General features: G+C 44.3%; 1 protein-coding gene across 3 annotated transcripts in view; it reads left to right on the forward strand.

Moving 5' to 3' along the window:
- Window positions 1–9,383: 9,383 nt before the first annotated feature.
- RAD18 (RAD18 E3 ubiquitin protein ligase) overlaps window positions 9,384–13,842 on the forward strand; it is a 107,669-nt gene continuing 103,210 nt past the window's right edge. For all 3 annotated transcript variants that reach the window (XM_087866836.1, XM_087866835.1, XM_045808134.2), the window contains exon 1: window positions 9,384–9,528. In XM_087866836.1, coding sequence (XP_087722962.1) covers window positions 9,478–9,528 — 51 coding nt within the window. In that variant the 5' untranslated portion in view covers window positions 9,384–9,477. The remainder of the gene's footprint in view (window positions 9,529–13,842) is intronic.

Below are 13,842 nucleotides of genomic sequence, written 5' to 3' on the forward strand. Positions count from 1 at the left end.
CTCCCCTCCTTGCCAGCTGAGAAACCTCAGAAGAGTTCTTTACTAGCTCTGTCCCTCAGTTTCCTCAGCCTGAAAGTAGAGACAGTGACAGTATTTGCTTTGCAGGCTTGTTGAGAGAAATAAGTCAGTACATGTAGAACGCATGGGATAGTGCTGAGCACAGAGAAAACCCTCAATCCTATAATTACGACCTTGCTTTTTGGACAGTCTTAATGCCAGTGCCCCAGTCTCAAGGCCACAGTCATCATTTCCCCCCGTAGACCCAGGGCCTTCATGTAAATCAGACCAGCTGCCTGCCTGCTTGCATCCCAGGGCTCCACAGGGGAACAGGGAGAGACCTAAATATGCTCACATCGAGCACCTTCTACCTGCCAGACGCCGTTCTAAGCAATTTATATAGACTCTCTCATTCTTTCCCAACAGAAAAGCTATAAGGTATGAACTCTGCTTAGCCCCATGAGTCTCAGAAAGGTAAAGGAACTTGCCCAAGGTCATATAGTTGGTAAGTGTGTAAGCCTGAATGCGTGTGGAAGAGGTCAACAGACATCATGCAAATGGCAGCTCCCCACTCCCCCAGCCTCGGCATCCATATTAATGTCTTTGTTTCCAGCATGCCCAGCCAAGGCCTCCATTCCAGTGACATCAAACACAGAGACACCCATGTTAGCACGGACCCCCTCCCTCCCAGGACAAAGGCTTCTGGTGACACCCGGTCCCAGTCCCCAGATACACGAGTACCTGCGGGAGGGAGAGAGGAGGGGTGAATTTGACTCTTTATCCCCTGTAGGTCCAGCTCAGTGTCCTTTAGTAAGTTGGCGCTCACTAAAGGTGGACTAGATGCAAGGATGATGAAGTAAATGAATAAAGAATGAACTGGGTGATTACTCCTCTGCATTTCCAACTCACATCCTGGGCGCACATCCAGCTCAGTACTCTACTGCCCCCATGTGGCCACTTGTAAAATGGCAGGTAGGATCAATGGTCTCCAACTTTTAGCGTGAAAAATTTCAAACACGCAGAAGAATACAGGGAATAGTATACTTAACCCATTATGTCTATCCTTGCTTTAACAATTATTTGAATTTTTCTGAATTTGCTTTATCTTTTTAAAATGTCAAATAAATCACCGACATCATGGCACTTTCCTGTGAAGTACGTCAGCATGTATCTCTACAAACGACATTTTTCTACATACTGACAATCCCATCATCAACCTAATGAAATTAATAATACTTTCTCAATATAATGTAATACCTAATTCAAATTCAAAATTCATTCATTGTTCACAAAAATTTCTTTGAAAGGTTAGTTTGTTCAAATCGGGGCCCAAACAAGGGTATAACGGGGTTATGGCTATGAAGTCTTTTTTATTCTAGAACAGTGACTTCTGCTCATGACCCGTTGAATCACTCTGACTCGTTTTCTTGTAGAATGCCCCATGGTCTGGATTTGTCTGAGTGCTTTCTCAATTCCCCAGTTGCTGTCCTCCACATATATGTTTTAAACTACAAGTTGGGTCCAAATGTTCGCTTAGATTCAGGCTCACCATTTTTGGGAGGCCTGCTCCCCAGATGATGTGCGCTTCATATTGTGTCCCAACTGGAAGTGCTTGCCCTGTGGTACCCACTTCTACAGACGATAAGATTGACCAGTAGGTTCAGGCGGATTCACCCTCATCCCTCCATTGAAAAGCTGAGTTTTTCCTATGAACAGCAAGTAAATTGTGGTCTGACCATTTGGAACCTGATAAATATCCAGTTCTATTAGTTTTGACACCTTCCTAATTTGAGGACACAAGATGCTCCAGGCTCATCTTGCACCTCTTCTGCTCCCAGACCTCAAATCAGCCATGTCTCTAAGGAGCCTGGGTTCCTTTCCATGGAAACAGTATTTAGAGACCACAGTCCGTGCGCTAGCTCTCAGCGGAGGTGAGATTGGAGCCCAGGCAGCCTGACGTCAGAGCTAGTGCTCTTAACCTCCACACCCTCTGGTTAATAACGTGTATTAGTGACAATGACAGTAATAATTGTGACTATTACTCCTACTGCCAGAGCCACTGTGAGATGCCCTGCTAGGTGCTTCCCAACATCTAAAAAATGTAATCATTATGGCAACCCTCAGAGGTAGGCTTTCTTATTCTTACCTTACAGAAAAGGAAACTGAGGCTCTGAAAGATAAGTGGCTTATGCAAGTTCACATGGTAAGTGGAAGGGCGTGGATGCAAACTGGGGTCTGTGTGACTCTCAGTCCTGTCCCTGAGACACTAGAGACCATATTTGTTGGTGAGAATTCTGTATTTGGTGGGGATACCTGGGTGGTTCAGTTGGTTAAGCGTCTGCCTTTGGCTCAGGTCATGATCCCAGCATCCTGGGATCGAGTCCTACATTGGGGTCCTCGCTCAGCAGGGAGCCTGCTTCTCCCTCTGCCTGCTGCTCCCCCTATTTGTACTCTCTCTGATAAATAAATAAAGTCTTTTTAAAAATCAGTCTTTGGTGATTTCCACCCTGTCTCCTTCCATTGCTTCCTTGCTTTGCTCCCTTTGCCCCAGGTGCTCCCTGCATCCCAGGGCCCCACAGCCCCAACGCTCATTTGGCATCTTTCCAGGGGATCTGACCGGTGAGTGCTTGTGGGGCCCCTTCTGCATTTACAGCTGTGCTAGGACATGGATGGTCCTGGTGGGAGACAAAGTCATTGCCACAGAGTGTCTTTGAGGTGCAACCTGCTTTAGCACCCCAGAGGAACATTCAACTCTCCCAGGGGGCTCTGGGAATCTAATAGCCTTTAAGAACCAAAGAATTGGAGCTTGAATGGAGGATGTGTATCCGGATATTAGGACAGATGGTGGAGGTACAGAACTCAGCAACACATCCTTCAATTTGTTCCTGGTAGCTGGCTGCCTCCTGGTACGGAGGAATGGCTGGAAGACTGCAGAGAGAAGAGCTAAGTACGAGTTGTTCTTCACAAGAAGGGCTGTCATGTCCCTAGGACCCATAAAGTCTGCCACCAGATCAGAAGCAGAGTGGAGATAAGTTTTGCATCAGAGAGCTAGAGAAGACTGCTATGGGGGAAGACGGGGGACCAATAAGACTAGGGCTCCCACAGTTCTGTGCCCCCAGGCTCCGAAGCAGGCTCCAGGCAGGGAGAAGGCTCCCGTGGAGGGCCACTGTGATTTTTGCTATCTGTAGCAGTCAGCCGTTGTGGCTGTGTAACAAACCACTCCCAAACTTAGTGGCTGAAGAGAAACAACGTTGATTATTTACCATGAGCCTGTGGTGCGTTGAGCAGTTTTCTGGGAGGCAGGGGGTTTGACTGGGGCTGGATGATCTAGGATGGCCTCCCTCTCATGTCTTGTAGGTGGCTCGGTGTCAGCCAGGATGACAAAGAAGACCTGGCCACCTGTCTCATTGTCCAGGGAATAGTGAGGTTTTGTTCATGTGCTGGTGGTAAGGTTTCCAAGGGCAGCAAGAGCGACGGCAAGCTCCACTGCTAGGCACTTTCCAAGCCTCTGCTTGCTTCGCCTTTGTTAATGTCATTGGCCAAGGCGAGTCACATGATCGCACCCTGCCTCAAGGCGTGGAAAGACAGATTCACGTCCTGAAGGAAGGAGTCATATCATAAAGAGGCATGGAGACAGGATGGGGAAGAATTTACACGCATCTTTGCAACCTGCCTGTTTACAGGCAACCATTCCCTCTTTTACTGTATACAGCACCCCAGTGTTCAGTTGGGGTGTCCACCTCTAGCAGCAAACTCAGACCTAGACCATCTGAGGCACAATGATTGGTCTAAGGATAGACATGTGACCCGATTCTGGCCAATGAGATTCAACCGGGGGCTTGAGCTGGAGACTGCTTGGACTGAGGCCTTTTTTTCCTGCTCAGGCGGCTGCGCTCGCCGAGTACAGTCTCAGGGCTTCTGCAGGTCGTGTTGGCCGCCACATCCGGGGAGGGGGGCAGCTTGACATTCGGCCGACGCTGAAGATAGCAGGTATAAGGCATTGAGAAAGAGAGACTGAGAGGGAAGAAAGGAGACGAATCTGGTAACACTTGGATCAGGCCACACCTGAATACCTACTCCTGGACCTTCCAGCTGGGAAGGTTGGGACCCCTCCTAAGAGGAGGCTGTGATGACAGGCCGGGGACAGTCTCAGGGAGGAGCTCCCAGGGGTGGTGGTCTAACAGGCAGGTGGAGCAGCTGATGGACACCGTCTGTCGACGAGAACTAGGCCCTGCTGGCCCTGGTGCTGGGGCCCCAAGGTGGGCAGGACGGACTGGTGAGAACAAGGCAGCGTGAGTCCACGGGAATCATGGGGCCCACAGCACTCTCATCTCCTCCTGACCACTGCCACCCCCATCAGCTCCTTGTCACTGCCTCCTGACTGGTACTTTTGCTCTTTCTCCACTAAAATCGTTCATTACCCTGCAGTGAGAGTGACTTTTTGAAAATGCAGGTTAAGTCATGTTACCTCCCTGCCTAAAACCCTTCCAGGGCTTCCCTCTGCACCCACAGCAGCATAGTAACAATGGCAGCTGATGCTTACATAGCGCTCGTTAGTTGCCAGGCACTGTTACAGGCACCTTCCTCACAAAAACTCACGGAATTCTCATGACATGACTATTATCATTCCATTTTACAGATGAGAAAACTGAGGTGCAGGGAGGTTCAATAACTTGCCTGGGTTAACATGGACTAAAATCCAAACTTTTTATTAAGGCCCAGAGCCTTCCACCCCCAGGTCTCTGCACAGCTGCCTCTGTCTGATTAGTCGGTCCTGGCACCAATGTCACCCTCTCAGAGAGGACTTCCCACATCAGCCGTTTTATAATGCTTCCCACTCTTTATGACATCATCATTTTGCTTGTGTATCCCTTAACCATTTTATTAAGTTCTCTATTCACTTTCTTACATTCTTGCTTGTTTCTGTCTGGGCCCCATCCTGCCCCACCCAGGCAGTCAGTTCCTTGAGAGCAGGGACCACTGCTCTCTCTTTCTCTCTCTCTCTCTCTTTTTTTATTATGTTACATTAGTCACCATACAGTACATCATTAGTTTTTGATGTAAAGTTCCATGATTCATTGTTTGCGTATAACACCCAGTGCTCCATGCAATATGTGCCCTCCGTAATACCCATCACCAGCCTATCCCAGTCCCCTCCCCCCCTCCCCTCTGAAGCCCTCAGTTTGTTTCCCAGAGTCCACAGTCTCTCATGGTTCATTCCCCCTTTGTTTACCCTCCCTTCATTCTTCCCTTCCTTCTCCTACCGATCTTCTTATTTCTTATGTTCCATAAATGAGTGAAACCATATGATAATTGTCTTTCTCTGCTTGACTTATTTCACTTAGCATAATCCCCTCCAGTCCCGTCCATGTTGCTACAAATGTTGGGTAATCATTCTTTCTGATGGCTGAGTAATACTCCATTGTATATATGGACCACATCTTCTTAATCCAGTCATCTGTTGAAGGGCATCTCGGCTCCTTCCACAATTTAGCTATTGTGGACAATGCTGCTATGAACATTGGGGTGCATACCGCTCAGAAGGGTGAGTCCACACCCTTCCACAAGAAGGGCTGCTTTAGCACCTTCTAGCCGCTCAATAGGGGAGGGGAAGAAGGGAGGAAAGGCGGAAAGAAGGGCTAGGTCCTGAGCTCTTTCAGTGCCCTCCCTCCCAGACAAGGATGGGTCCTCAGGGGGAGAGAACGGAGAACAGAGAGTAGTGTGATGAGGAGAGACACTGCAAAGGAACTCGGGGGGCTGGGAGGCCTCAGGGTGCAGCCCGGCTGCCCCCACCACTCTGCTGGGAGGATGTTGCCCTGATGAGGGTTGTCAGATTTGGCATATAAAACTACAAGATTCTCAGTTAAATTTGAATTTCAGATAAACAGTTAATCTCTTTTTGTTTAAAGATTTAATTTTTTTTAAAGTAATCTTGACACCCAATGTGGGGCTGGAACTCATAACCCTGAGACCAAGAGTCACATGCTCTACCGGCTGAGCCCGCCAGATACCCCAGTGAATTTTTCGTTAAGTATAAATGCATCATGTTCAATATTTGGGATATATTTATATTAAAAATTGTTTGCTGGTTTTTTTTTAAGAGTTTATTTATTTGAGAGAGAGAATGAAGGAGAGAGAGCATGAGAAGGGGGAGGGTCAGAGGGAGAAGCAGACTCCCTGCCGAGCAGGGAGACCTGATCCAGGACTCAATCCCGGGACTGATTATGACCTGAGCCGAAGGCCGTTGCCTAACTAACTGAGCCACCCAGGCGCCCTAAAAAATTGTTTGCTGTTTATCTGAAATTGAAATTTACAGGGCATCCTGTATTTTCTCTGGTGGCCCTACCCCAGATGGTCACTTTGTGCTAAGTGCAAAGGGAGATTCTACTGAGCATTAGTCTGCTTTTTTAACACGGAACATTTTGTTTTCACTCCTGAATAAGGAAGTACAGTGTCTTTATTGATCTAACAGAAGGAGAATGTCTGTGAAAACAGCAGCTTGTTCAGGCAGATTAGCTTCAAAGGGGGCGGGTGAATACCATGGGGAGGGCAAGATAAATGCCTGGTCCTGAAGTCAAAGCTGCTTTCAGAGCCTGCTTGTGCTGTTGCTTGGAGTTTCCTGCCGGGACACCCAGAGGTGGACTTGAGTGGGCACTGTCGAAGAGGGCAGGAAGTGTCTCTCGTTCAGCCTGAGAGGAAAGATTCGCGGGAATGTGGGTTGATTCCGGTGATTCACTTCTTCAGTCTCACTGAGCAGCTGGTGGCAGGAACTCAGAGATGAATGACAGTGGGTGTGGCCCTGGAGGCTCTCCAGAGCCAGAGAGATGGATCTGGAGCCCAGGACCAACAAGTGATGCCTGTCCCAAATCTGTCTTCACGGTTGAATCAATGGAAAGAACGCATTTCTTTCTCTCTCTCTCTCCTTCCTTATTCTTTTTCTCTTTTCTCTCTCTTCTTTTTCTCTCACCTTCTCAGTTTTTTGTCATCTTCAACCTACAAGTACTACAAAGGAAAGAAAGTTCACTACTGCAATCAGGCCAGGTCTTAGGCGCTCCAAGCCTGTGTCCCCCACCCACTACCCACTTCCGGAACTAGGCAACACTGTCAACAGCTCTTGGAGTTCATTTGCATGCTCTTTTCTGATTGGTTGATACAACCCCTTGAAGCCCCTCACCCTCCATCCCTCTGGGCCACTCCCAACCATCCTGTTGGAGCCCCACAGAGTAAGGCATCCCCGGATTCTCAGACATCTGACTGTGGCCTTGTCTGCTCAATTACTCCTCGGGAAAGTGTCAGCGGATGATCCTTGATCATTTGGGTTAAAAGACCCGGATTCAGGGGCGCGTGGGTGGCACAGGGGTTGGGCGCCTGCCTTCGGCTCAGGGCGTGATCCCAGTGTTGTGGGATTGAGCCCCACATCAGGCTCCTCTGCTGGGAGCCTGCTCTTCCTCTCCCACTCCCCCTGCTTGTGTTCCCTCTCCCGCTGGCTGTCTCTATCTCTGTCAAATAAATAAATAAAATCTTAAAAAAAAAAAAAAAAAAAGACCCGGATTCAAGGCTGGCCTTTGCCACTGACAAGCTGTGTGATATCGAATGAGTTCTTCTGCCTCTCGGAGACTCAGTTGCTACATCTATAAAAATGGGAATAATTCTCATGATGATTTTTTTTTTTAAATGAGACTGTTCTGTAGTGGTTAATATGGACTCTTAATCCACACTGCCTGAGTTCAAGTCCTTCCTCTTCCACTTACCAGCAGAATGCCCTAAGCAAGTTATCTTTTTAGTTCCCTTTCCTCATTTGGTTAGAGTGAGTCTGAAATAAGTCAAATTGTATAAAAACACCTGGAATGGTGCTTTGCATGCAAGTGCCTACTGAATGTCAGCTATTATTGTAATGGGTATTAAAGACCTTTGTCCAAATGTTGTTAATATTATTGCCCAATGAATATTTGGGCACGGGCTGGGAAAAATCAACTGAATACAGCTCTGACCTGGGGGCCGGAGTTTCTTATGAAGACAGCTGAAAAAAGCAAAGCCTTAACCTCTCTGAGCCTCAGTGTCTTAGTCTGTATGATGGCAACAACTTTACTTCTACCTATTTCACAGAGTAGCTCAAGTGCTTGGACACTGGTAAGCACTTAAAAGAAGTACTCGTTGAACGAATGAATGCGTGGACCATGTTGGGTAGCAGTGGCAAGCAGCAGGGGTCTGCCCTGAGCAATATAACCGCTGACCTGCTGGTCACGAGACCTGATGCAATAGACCCACATAAAGCAGTGGGTGAGTACTGAGTCAAACGAGCAGACTGGGTGGTGGGCTGGTCAGCTTCGCATTTGGATAACAAGCATTCTTTTTTTTTTTGGATAATAGTCACTCTTATACGTGCTTGGTGAGAGTATAAATGTATAAGTGTATTAGTATAAATCAGCCTCTTTGGGAAATCATATAGTGTTCTCGTAATTTTACAAATTGACCCAGTAATTCCATTTGTAGGAAATCATCCCCCAGATATCTTGGCCCAAGTGTGCCAATATTTATATAGGTATTGTGTTCATTGCAACTCTTTGCAATAGTGAAAAACTGGAAATAACCTAAATGTATGGTAGGTAAATAAACTGTGGTACATCTATGTCATGGACTATGTGGCTATTAAAAAGAATGAGGTAAATATGTACGTTATTAATATGGAGAAGTCTTAAGATGTGTGGCTAAATAAACAAACAGAAAACTCAAGTTGACAAAGCTGTGCATTTAATATAATAATATTTGTGGGGGGAAAAGCCATATCTGTATATCTACATTGGAAATATCTGAAAGGCTATCCGCCAGAGTTAAGGGGGTTATCCCTGCAGAAAAAAAAACTTAAAAAACAACTTTAAATTAGAATTTTATTTTGAGAAAAGAAAGAATTCCTAAAGTCCAGGGGCCCTTATTTGTAGTTTGGGCAATGACACTGTATGACTCCAAGAAACTCTAATAACTTTTTTTGAGCGGAAGCCTCCTCTTGTGTAAACTAACAATGGTAATATTTACTTCTCAGTGTTGTGATGGGGTGAGATGAAATAATAGGTATGAAAATCCCTACTCAGAGCAGGGACAGATCACTATAGCAATCATGGAGGGCAGCGTGAGGAGGAGGCATAAGCCTAGACCTTGAAAGGTTTGGCAAGGTCTGGATTTGGTTTGATTCCTGACTGTCTTTGCCTAACAGCCAACAGGCATTTATTTAACAAGGGTCTGCTACAAAACCTGATGGGGGCTTTTGAACAGTCACCTGCCTTGAGAGGCGAAGGGGAAGCTTGGCGCGTGCGCAGTGAGAGCGTCTTTGCCGCGCTCCGCCCTTGTACTACAACTCCTAGCAGGCTCCTCAGGCGCGTCGCTGGCTGTTGACGTAACGCCGTAGCGCGGGGAATTTCGAGTAGCGGTGGAGCGCGGGAGGCCAGTGGGTGCCGGACCCCCCCAGCCTACCTAGGAGAGGCCATGGACTCCCTAGTCGAGCCTCGGTGGCCTCCAGGCCTGGCAGTCATGAAGGTGAGTGCTCTGGGGAGGTCGGGAGCACCGGGGTGTCCGCGGGAGGCCAGTGCCCCCGTGAGAAGGAGAAAGGAGGAGACGCGAGCTGGGCCAGGTACCCGGCTCTGCTCTGCCGATTAGTGACTTGGTAGGATTGGGCCTCAGTTTCCTCCTGCCGAAAAGTGACGGGGGCAGGCCTCAGTCCCTTGTGGTGAGCTTAGGTTGGCCGTCTTATGGAACCGGGTATTAAGGGGTTCAGCCTCAACAATAACAATGACCTCGAAAAAATAGCCACTCTCAACAGTGAAAACGACAGTGACAACTAACCCTTTCTGAGGGCCTACTATTTGTCAAGCATGTGGAAACTCGCAGTACATTAGTTGAGAATTTCCCATTTCCTTTACATTCTTTCATTTCGTCTAATTACCTAGTGCTGGTTGGCCCTGACTTCTCCCGGACGTGTCCTAACTCGTAACAGTTGTGCATCTCCTTTAAACACGGAGATCAGGGCTTAGGCTCAGCACTAGCCTTTCATTTCATTGTATTATTTCACGTAAACAACATGGTTGTTTTTGGCAAGGCATTCCAGTTCCATTTACAGCAGCGGTGAGCCCTGTGTGCTTGATCAAGAAGAGCAAAGACATTTTGCTGTGCTAGCTAAGAATCTGAAATAAGTCTGACAGAAAGACAAATACCATATGATTTCACTTTTAGTGGAATCCAAAAAACAAAACAAATGAACAAACAAAATAAAACAAAAATAAACAGTTTATAGGGTTGGTTAAATGAGCTGATGTGTGTGGATATGGATTCTATCTGGATTATTTGCTGTGCTTAACACAATGTCTGGCACATAGTACATGCTTAAAGATTATTTGCTAATTGGTTGAAGATTCTAAGTATCTGGAAGGTAGTAAGCATTCAGTTAATGTCTTTATTATTATAATCATTAGCACTTAACATGTGTTGTTTCTTTCCCCCCCTTTTTGTTATTGTGAAGATTGAATTGGATAAAGGAAGTAAAAGCTTTTAGCTTGTAAAGCTTCTTGCTTTGTAGATTTAAGCGTATTACCACAACTTCTAGAGTTCTTTAGAAGCAGGTTCCGCGTCTTCTGCGGATTTGATGTCTCCCCACAGCACTGAATGTAGGGTTCAGCACTTGAGAGTGTTCAGTAATGGAGTTCATTGAGTCCATATTAGAATCATGGTGGAAAGCCAGCCCCCTCCAGTATTTTCATTTCTATTTTTCTAATAGTTCTTTATTTTATTTTATTTTGTCTTTGTTTGTACCTGTTACTACTCTTTATTCTGCCCGTTGCCCCCCCCCCCCACCTTCCCAGCAACCACCAGTTCTCTGTATTTAAGAGTCTGTTTTTTGTTTGTTCATTTGTTTTGTTTTTTGGATTCCACTAAAAGTGAAATCATATGGTATTTGTCTTTCTGTCAGGCTTATTTCACTTAGTGTATATAATACCCTCTAGGTCTATCCATGTTGTCACAAATGGCAAGATCGTGTTCTTTTTTATGGCTGAGTAATATTACATTGTATATATATGCACCACATCTTTATGCATTCATCTATTCATGGACAGGGGTTGTTTCTGTATCTTGGCTATTGTGAATAATGCTGCAATAAACACAGGGTGCATATGTCTTTTCAAATTAGTGTTTTCATTTTCTTTGGGTAAATACCTTGCAGTGGAATTACTGGATCATATAATATTTCTGTTTTTAATTTTTTGAGGAAACTCCATAGTGTTTTCCATAGTGGTTGCACCAATTTACCTTCCTACAGACAGTGTAACAGAGCTCCCTTTTCTCCATATTCTCATCAACACCTTTATTTCTTGTCTTTTTGTTGATACCCATTCAGACTGGTGTAAGGTGATATCTTATGGTGGTTTTAATTTGCGTTTCCCTCATGATTAGTGGTATTGAACATCTTTTCATGTGTCTGTTGGCCATTTGTATGTCTTTTTTGGAAAAATGTCTATTCAGGTCCTCTGCCCATTTTTTAATGGGATTATTGGGGGTTTTTTTGGTGTTGAGTTGTGTAAGTTCTTTCTATATTTTATACTTTAACCCCTCATTGGATATATCGTTTGCAAACATCTCCCAGTCACTGGGTTGCTTTTTTGTTTTGTTGGTGGTTTCTTTTGCTGTCCAAAACCTTTTATTTTGGTGTAGTCCCAATGGTTGATGTTTGCTTTTGTTTCCCTTGCCTGAGGAGACATAGCTATAAATATATTGCTCAGGTGATGTCCAAGAGGTTACTGCCTATTTTTCCTTTTAGTAATTTTATGGTTTCAGGGCTCACATTTAAGTCTTTAATCTATTTTGAATTTATTTTGTGTATGGTATAAGAAAGTGGTCCAGTTTCATTCTTTTGCATGTAGGTGTCCAGTTTTCCCAACACCATTTGTTGAAAACACTGTCCTTTCCCCTTTGTATATTCTTGCCTCCTTTGTTGTGGATTGAGTCTATAGGTTTATTTGTGGGCTCTCTATCCTGTTCCATTGATCTATGTATTTTAATCCCTTTATAATGTATTAGTCAATTTCTCATCTAGGTTTTGCTTGAATTTTTCCCAGGGACAAGGAATTATCTGCTCCCGGAAGTAGTTCTGTTTGAAATTCTTTTTATACTGAATAAAAATCTGATTGCAAACCCATGGTTGCTATCCTAGGATCCATAGAAAGACTTTTGTATCCAGAATTATTTATAAGATTTTTGTGTGTGTTTTTCTGAGAAGAGAGTTCATAGTTTTTATTCATATGTTTAAGGGGATCTTGTGACCCAAAAAACTTAAGAACCTTTCCTCTAGTTATTAAGTCTTTTCACTCATTTCCTACTCTCCCCTTCCACTGTCCCCTCTTCTAAGTTGAAGAAGTCCTAGAGCATCCACTTGACTGCTCTCTGTTTCGTGGAGTGCATGTTATGGTTTTGAAATGGCATGACTGGAAGTTTGTATAACAATGTTATAGCTCATCTGATACGGTGTCACCTTCCCCAGATCTTGCTTAGTATGTGTCAGAACCGCTCCTCCAGAAGAGGATGGTTATATAGAAGAAGGCACAGTAGAGGATGCCAGGACTCTGGCTTCCAGTCCCGACTTTGCTTTTAATTGATGTTCAACACAGTCCTCTAGCTTTGTGTGTCAATGGTAGCTTGCCATCCAAAATAATGGAAGATTTTGGCATTTTCATGTTTATTTCCCTGGTTTTATGGTAACAGGAATTTTTGGTTTTGACAGATTATAAATGGAATATGTGTATATAGTAGAAAAAATTAAAATTCAGATTAAGATATAGGAGAAAATGAAAGTTTCCCATCACCCAACCATCTGGAGGTAACCATGGTTTAATGTTTTCTTTGTTTAATGTGCATGTAGGATGTGTATATGCATTTAAAATTTGGGATCACTTTGGAGTTGGCTTCTTGGGTTTGATTCATCCACTTTATAAGCACTGTAGGCTTCATCTGTAAAACTGGAATATAGATGCTGTAGACGTCGTAAGATCGTTAGGGAGATTAAACTGTATAGTACTATTGTAATGTATTGTTGTAGATTTGTTCTCTGATTTTTTTTTTTAAGTTTCCATTAAAGCAACATTTTCCCATGGCATTAATTATTCTTTGAAAGTGTTTTTTTTTTAAATGGCTATGTAATATTTCATTATATAGACTGTTAGAGACATTAGTCTTTTTTTGTTTGTATTTTTAAAATTTAGGTAGTACACTCATGGTTAATATGAAACAAAAAATAAAAGTCTCCTGCCCAATCTGTCCTATATCCAGTTTTCTGACTCCTGTTACTATTATTTATGACTTTATTGTTTATCTTTTCAGAATTTCTTTATACGTATACAAGGTAAAAATATGTTTTTATTCTGCCCTCTCTTTCTAACAAACAGTAGCACACCTTACTTCTTTTTTTTTTAATTTCATTTTAAAGATTTTATTCATTTATTTGAGACAGAGTGGCGCCCTACCTGACTTCTTTTTCCCCTTATTTTGGCAGTCTTTCCATATTGGCACATGAGTGAGCTCCCTCTTTTTTTTTTTCCCCTTTTAAAAATTGCTCAGTATTCTTATTGAATGGAATAACATTTTATTTTAAACGATTTAGAAGATTTTGCGTTGTGAGAATAGATCCTTTCCTATTGGGATTGCATTCCAGGCTGACACACATCTGACTGACTTCCCAGATTGACCACATCTTTACCTTCTTCTGCCGCCACTGGCTCTAGCTCTTTCCAGGGTTTCCTCAGTTGGCTCCACCATGAAGTAACTAACATGTGGTACTGTGCAGAAAGCACTGGACTGACTGCCAGC

Source organism: Ursus americanus, chromosome 14 (genome assembly GCF_024610735.1).
Source record: "Ursus americanus isolate L20-20 chromosome 14, mUrsAme1.1.p, whole genome shotgun sequence".
Lineage (NCBI taxonomy): Eukaryota > Metazoa > Chordata > Mammalia > Carnivora > Ursidae > Ursus > Ursus americanus.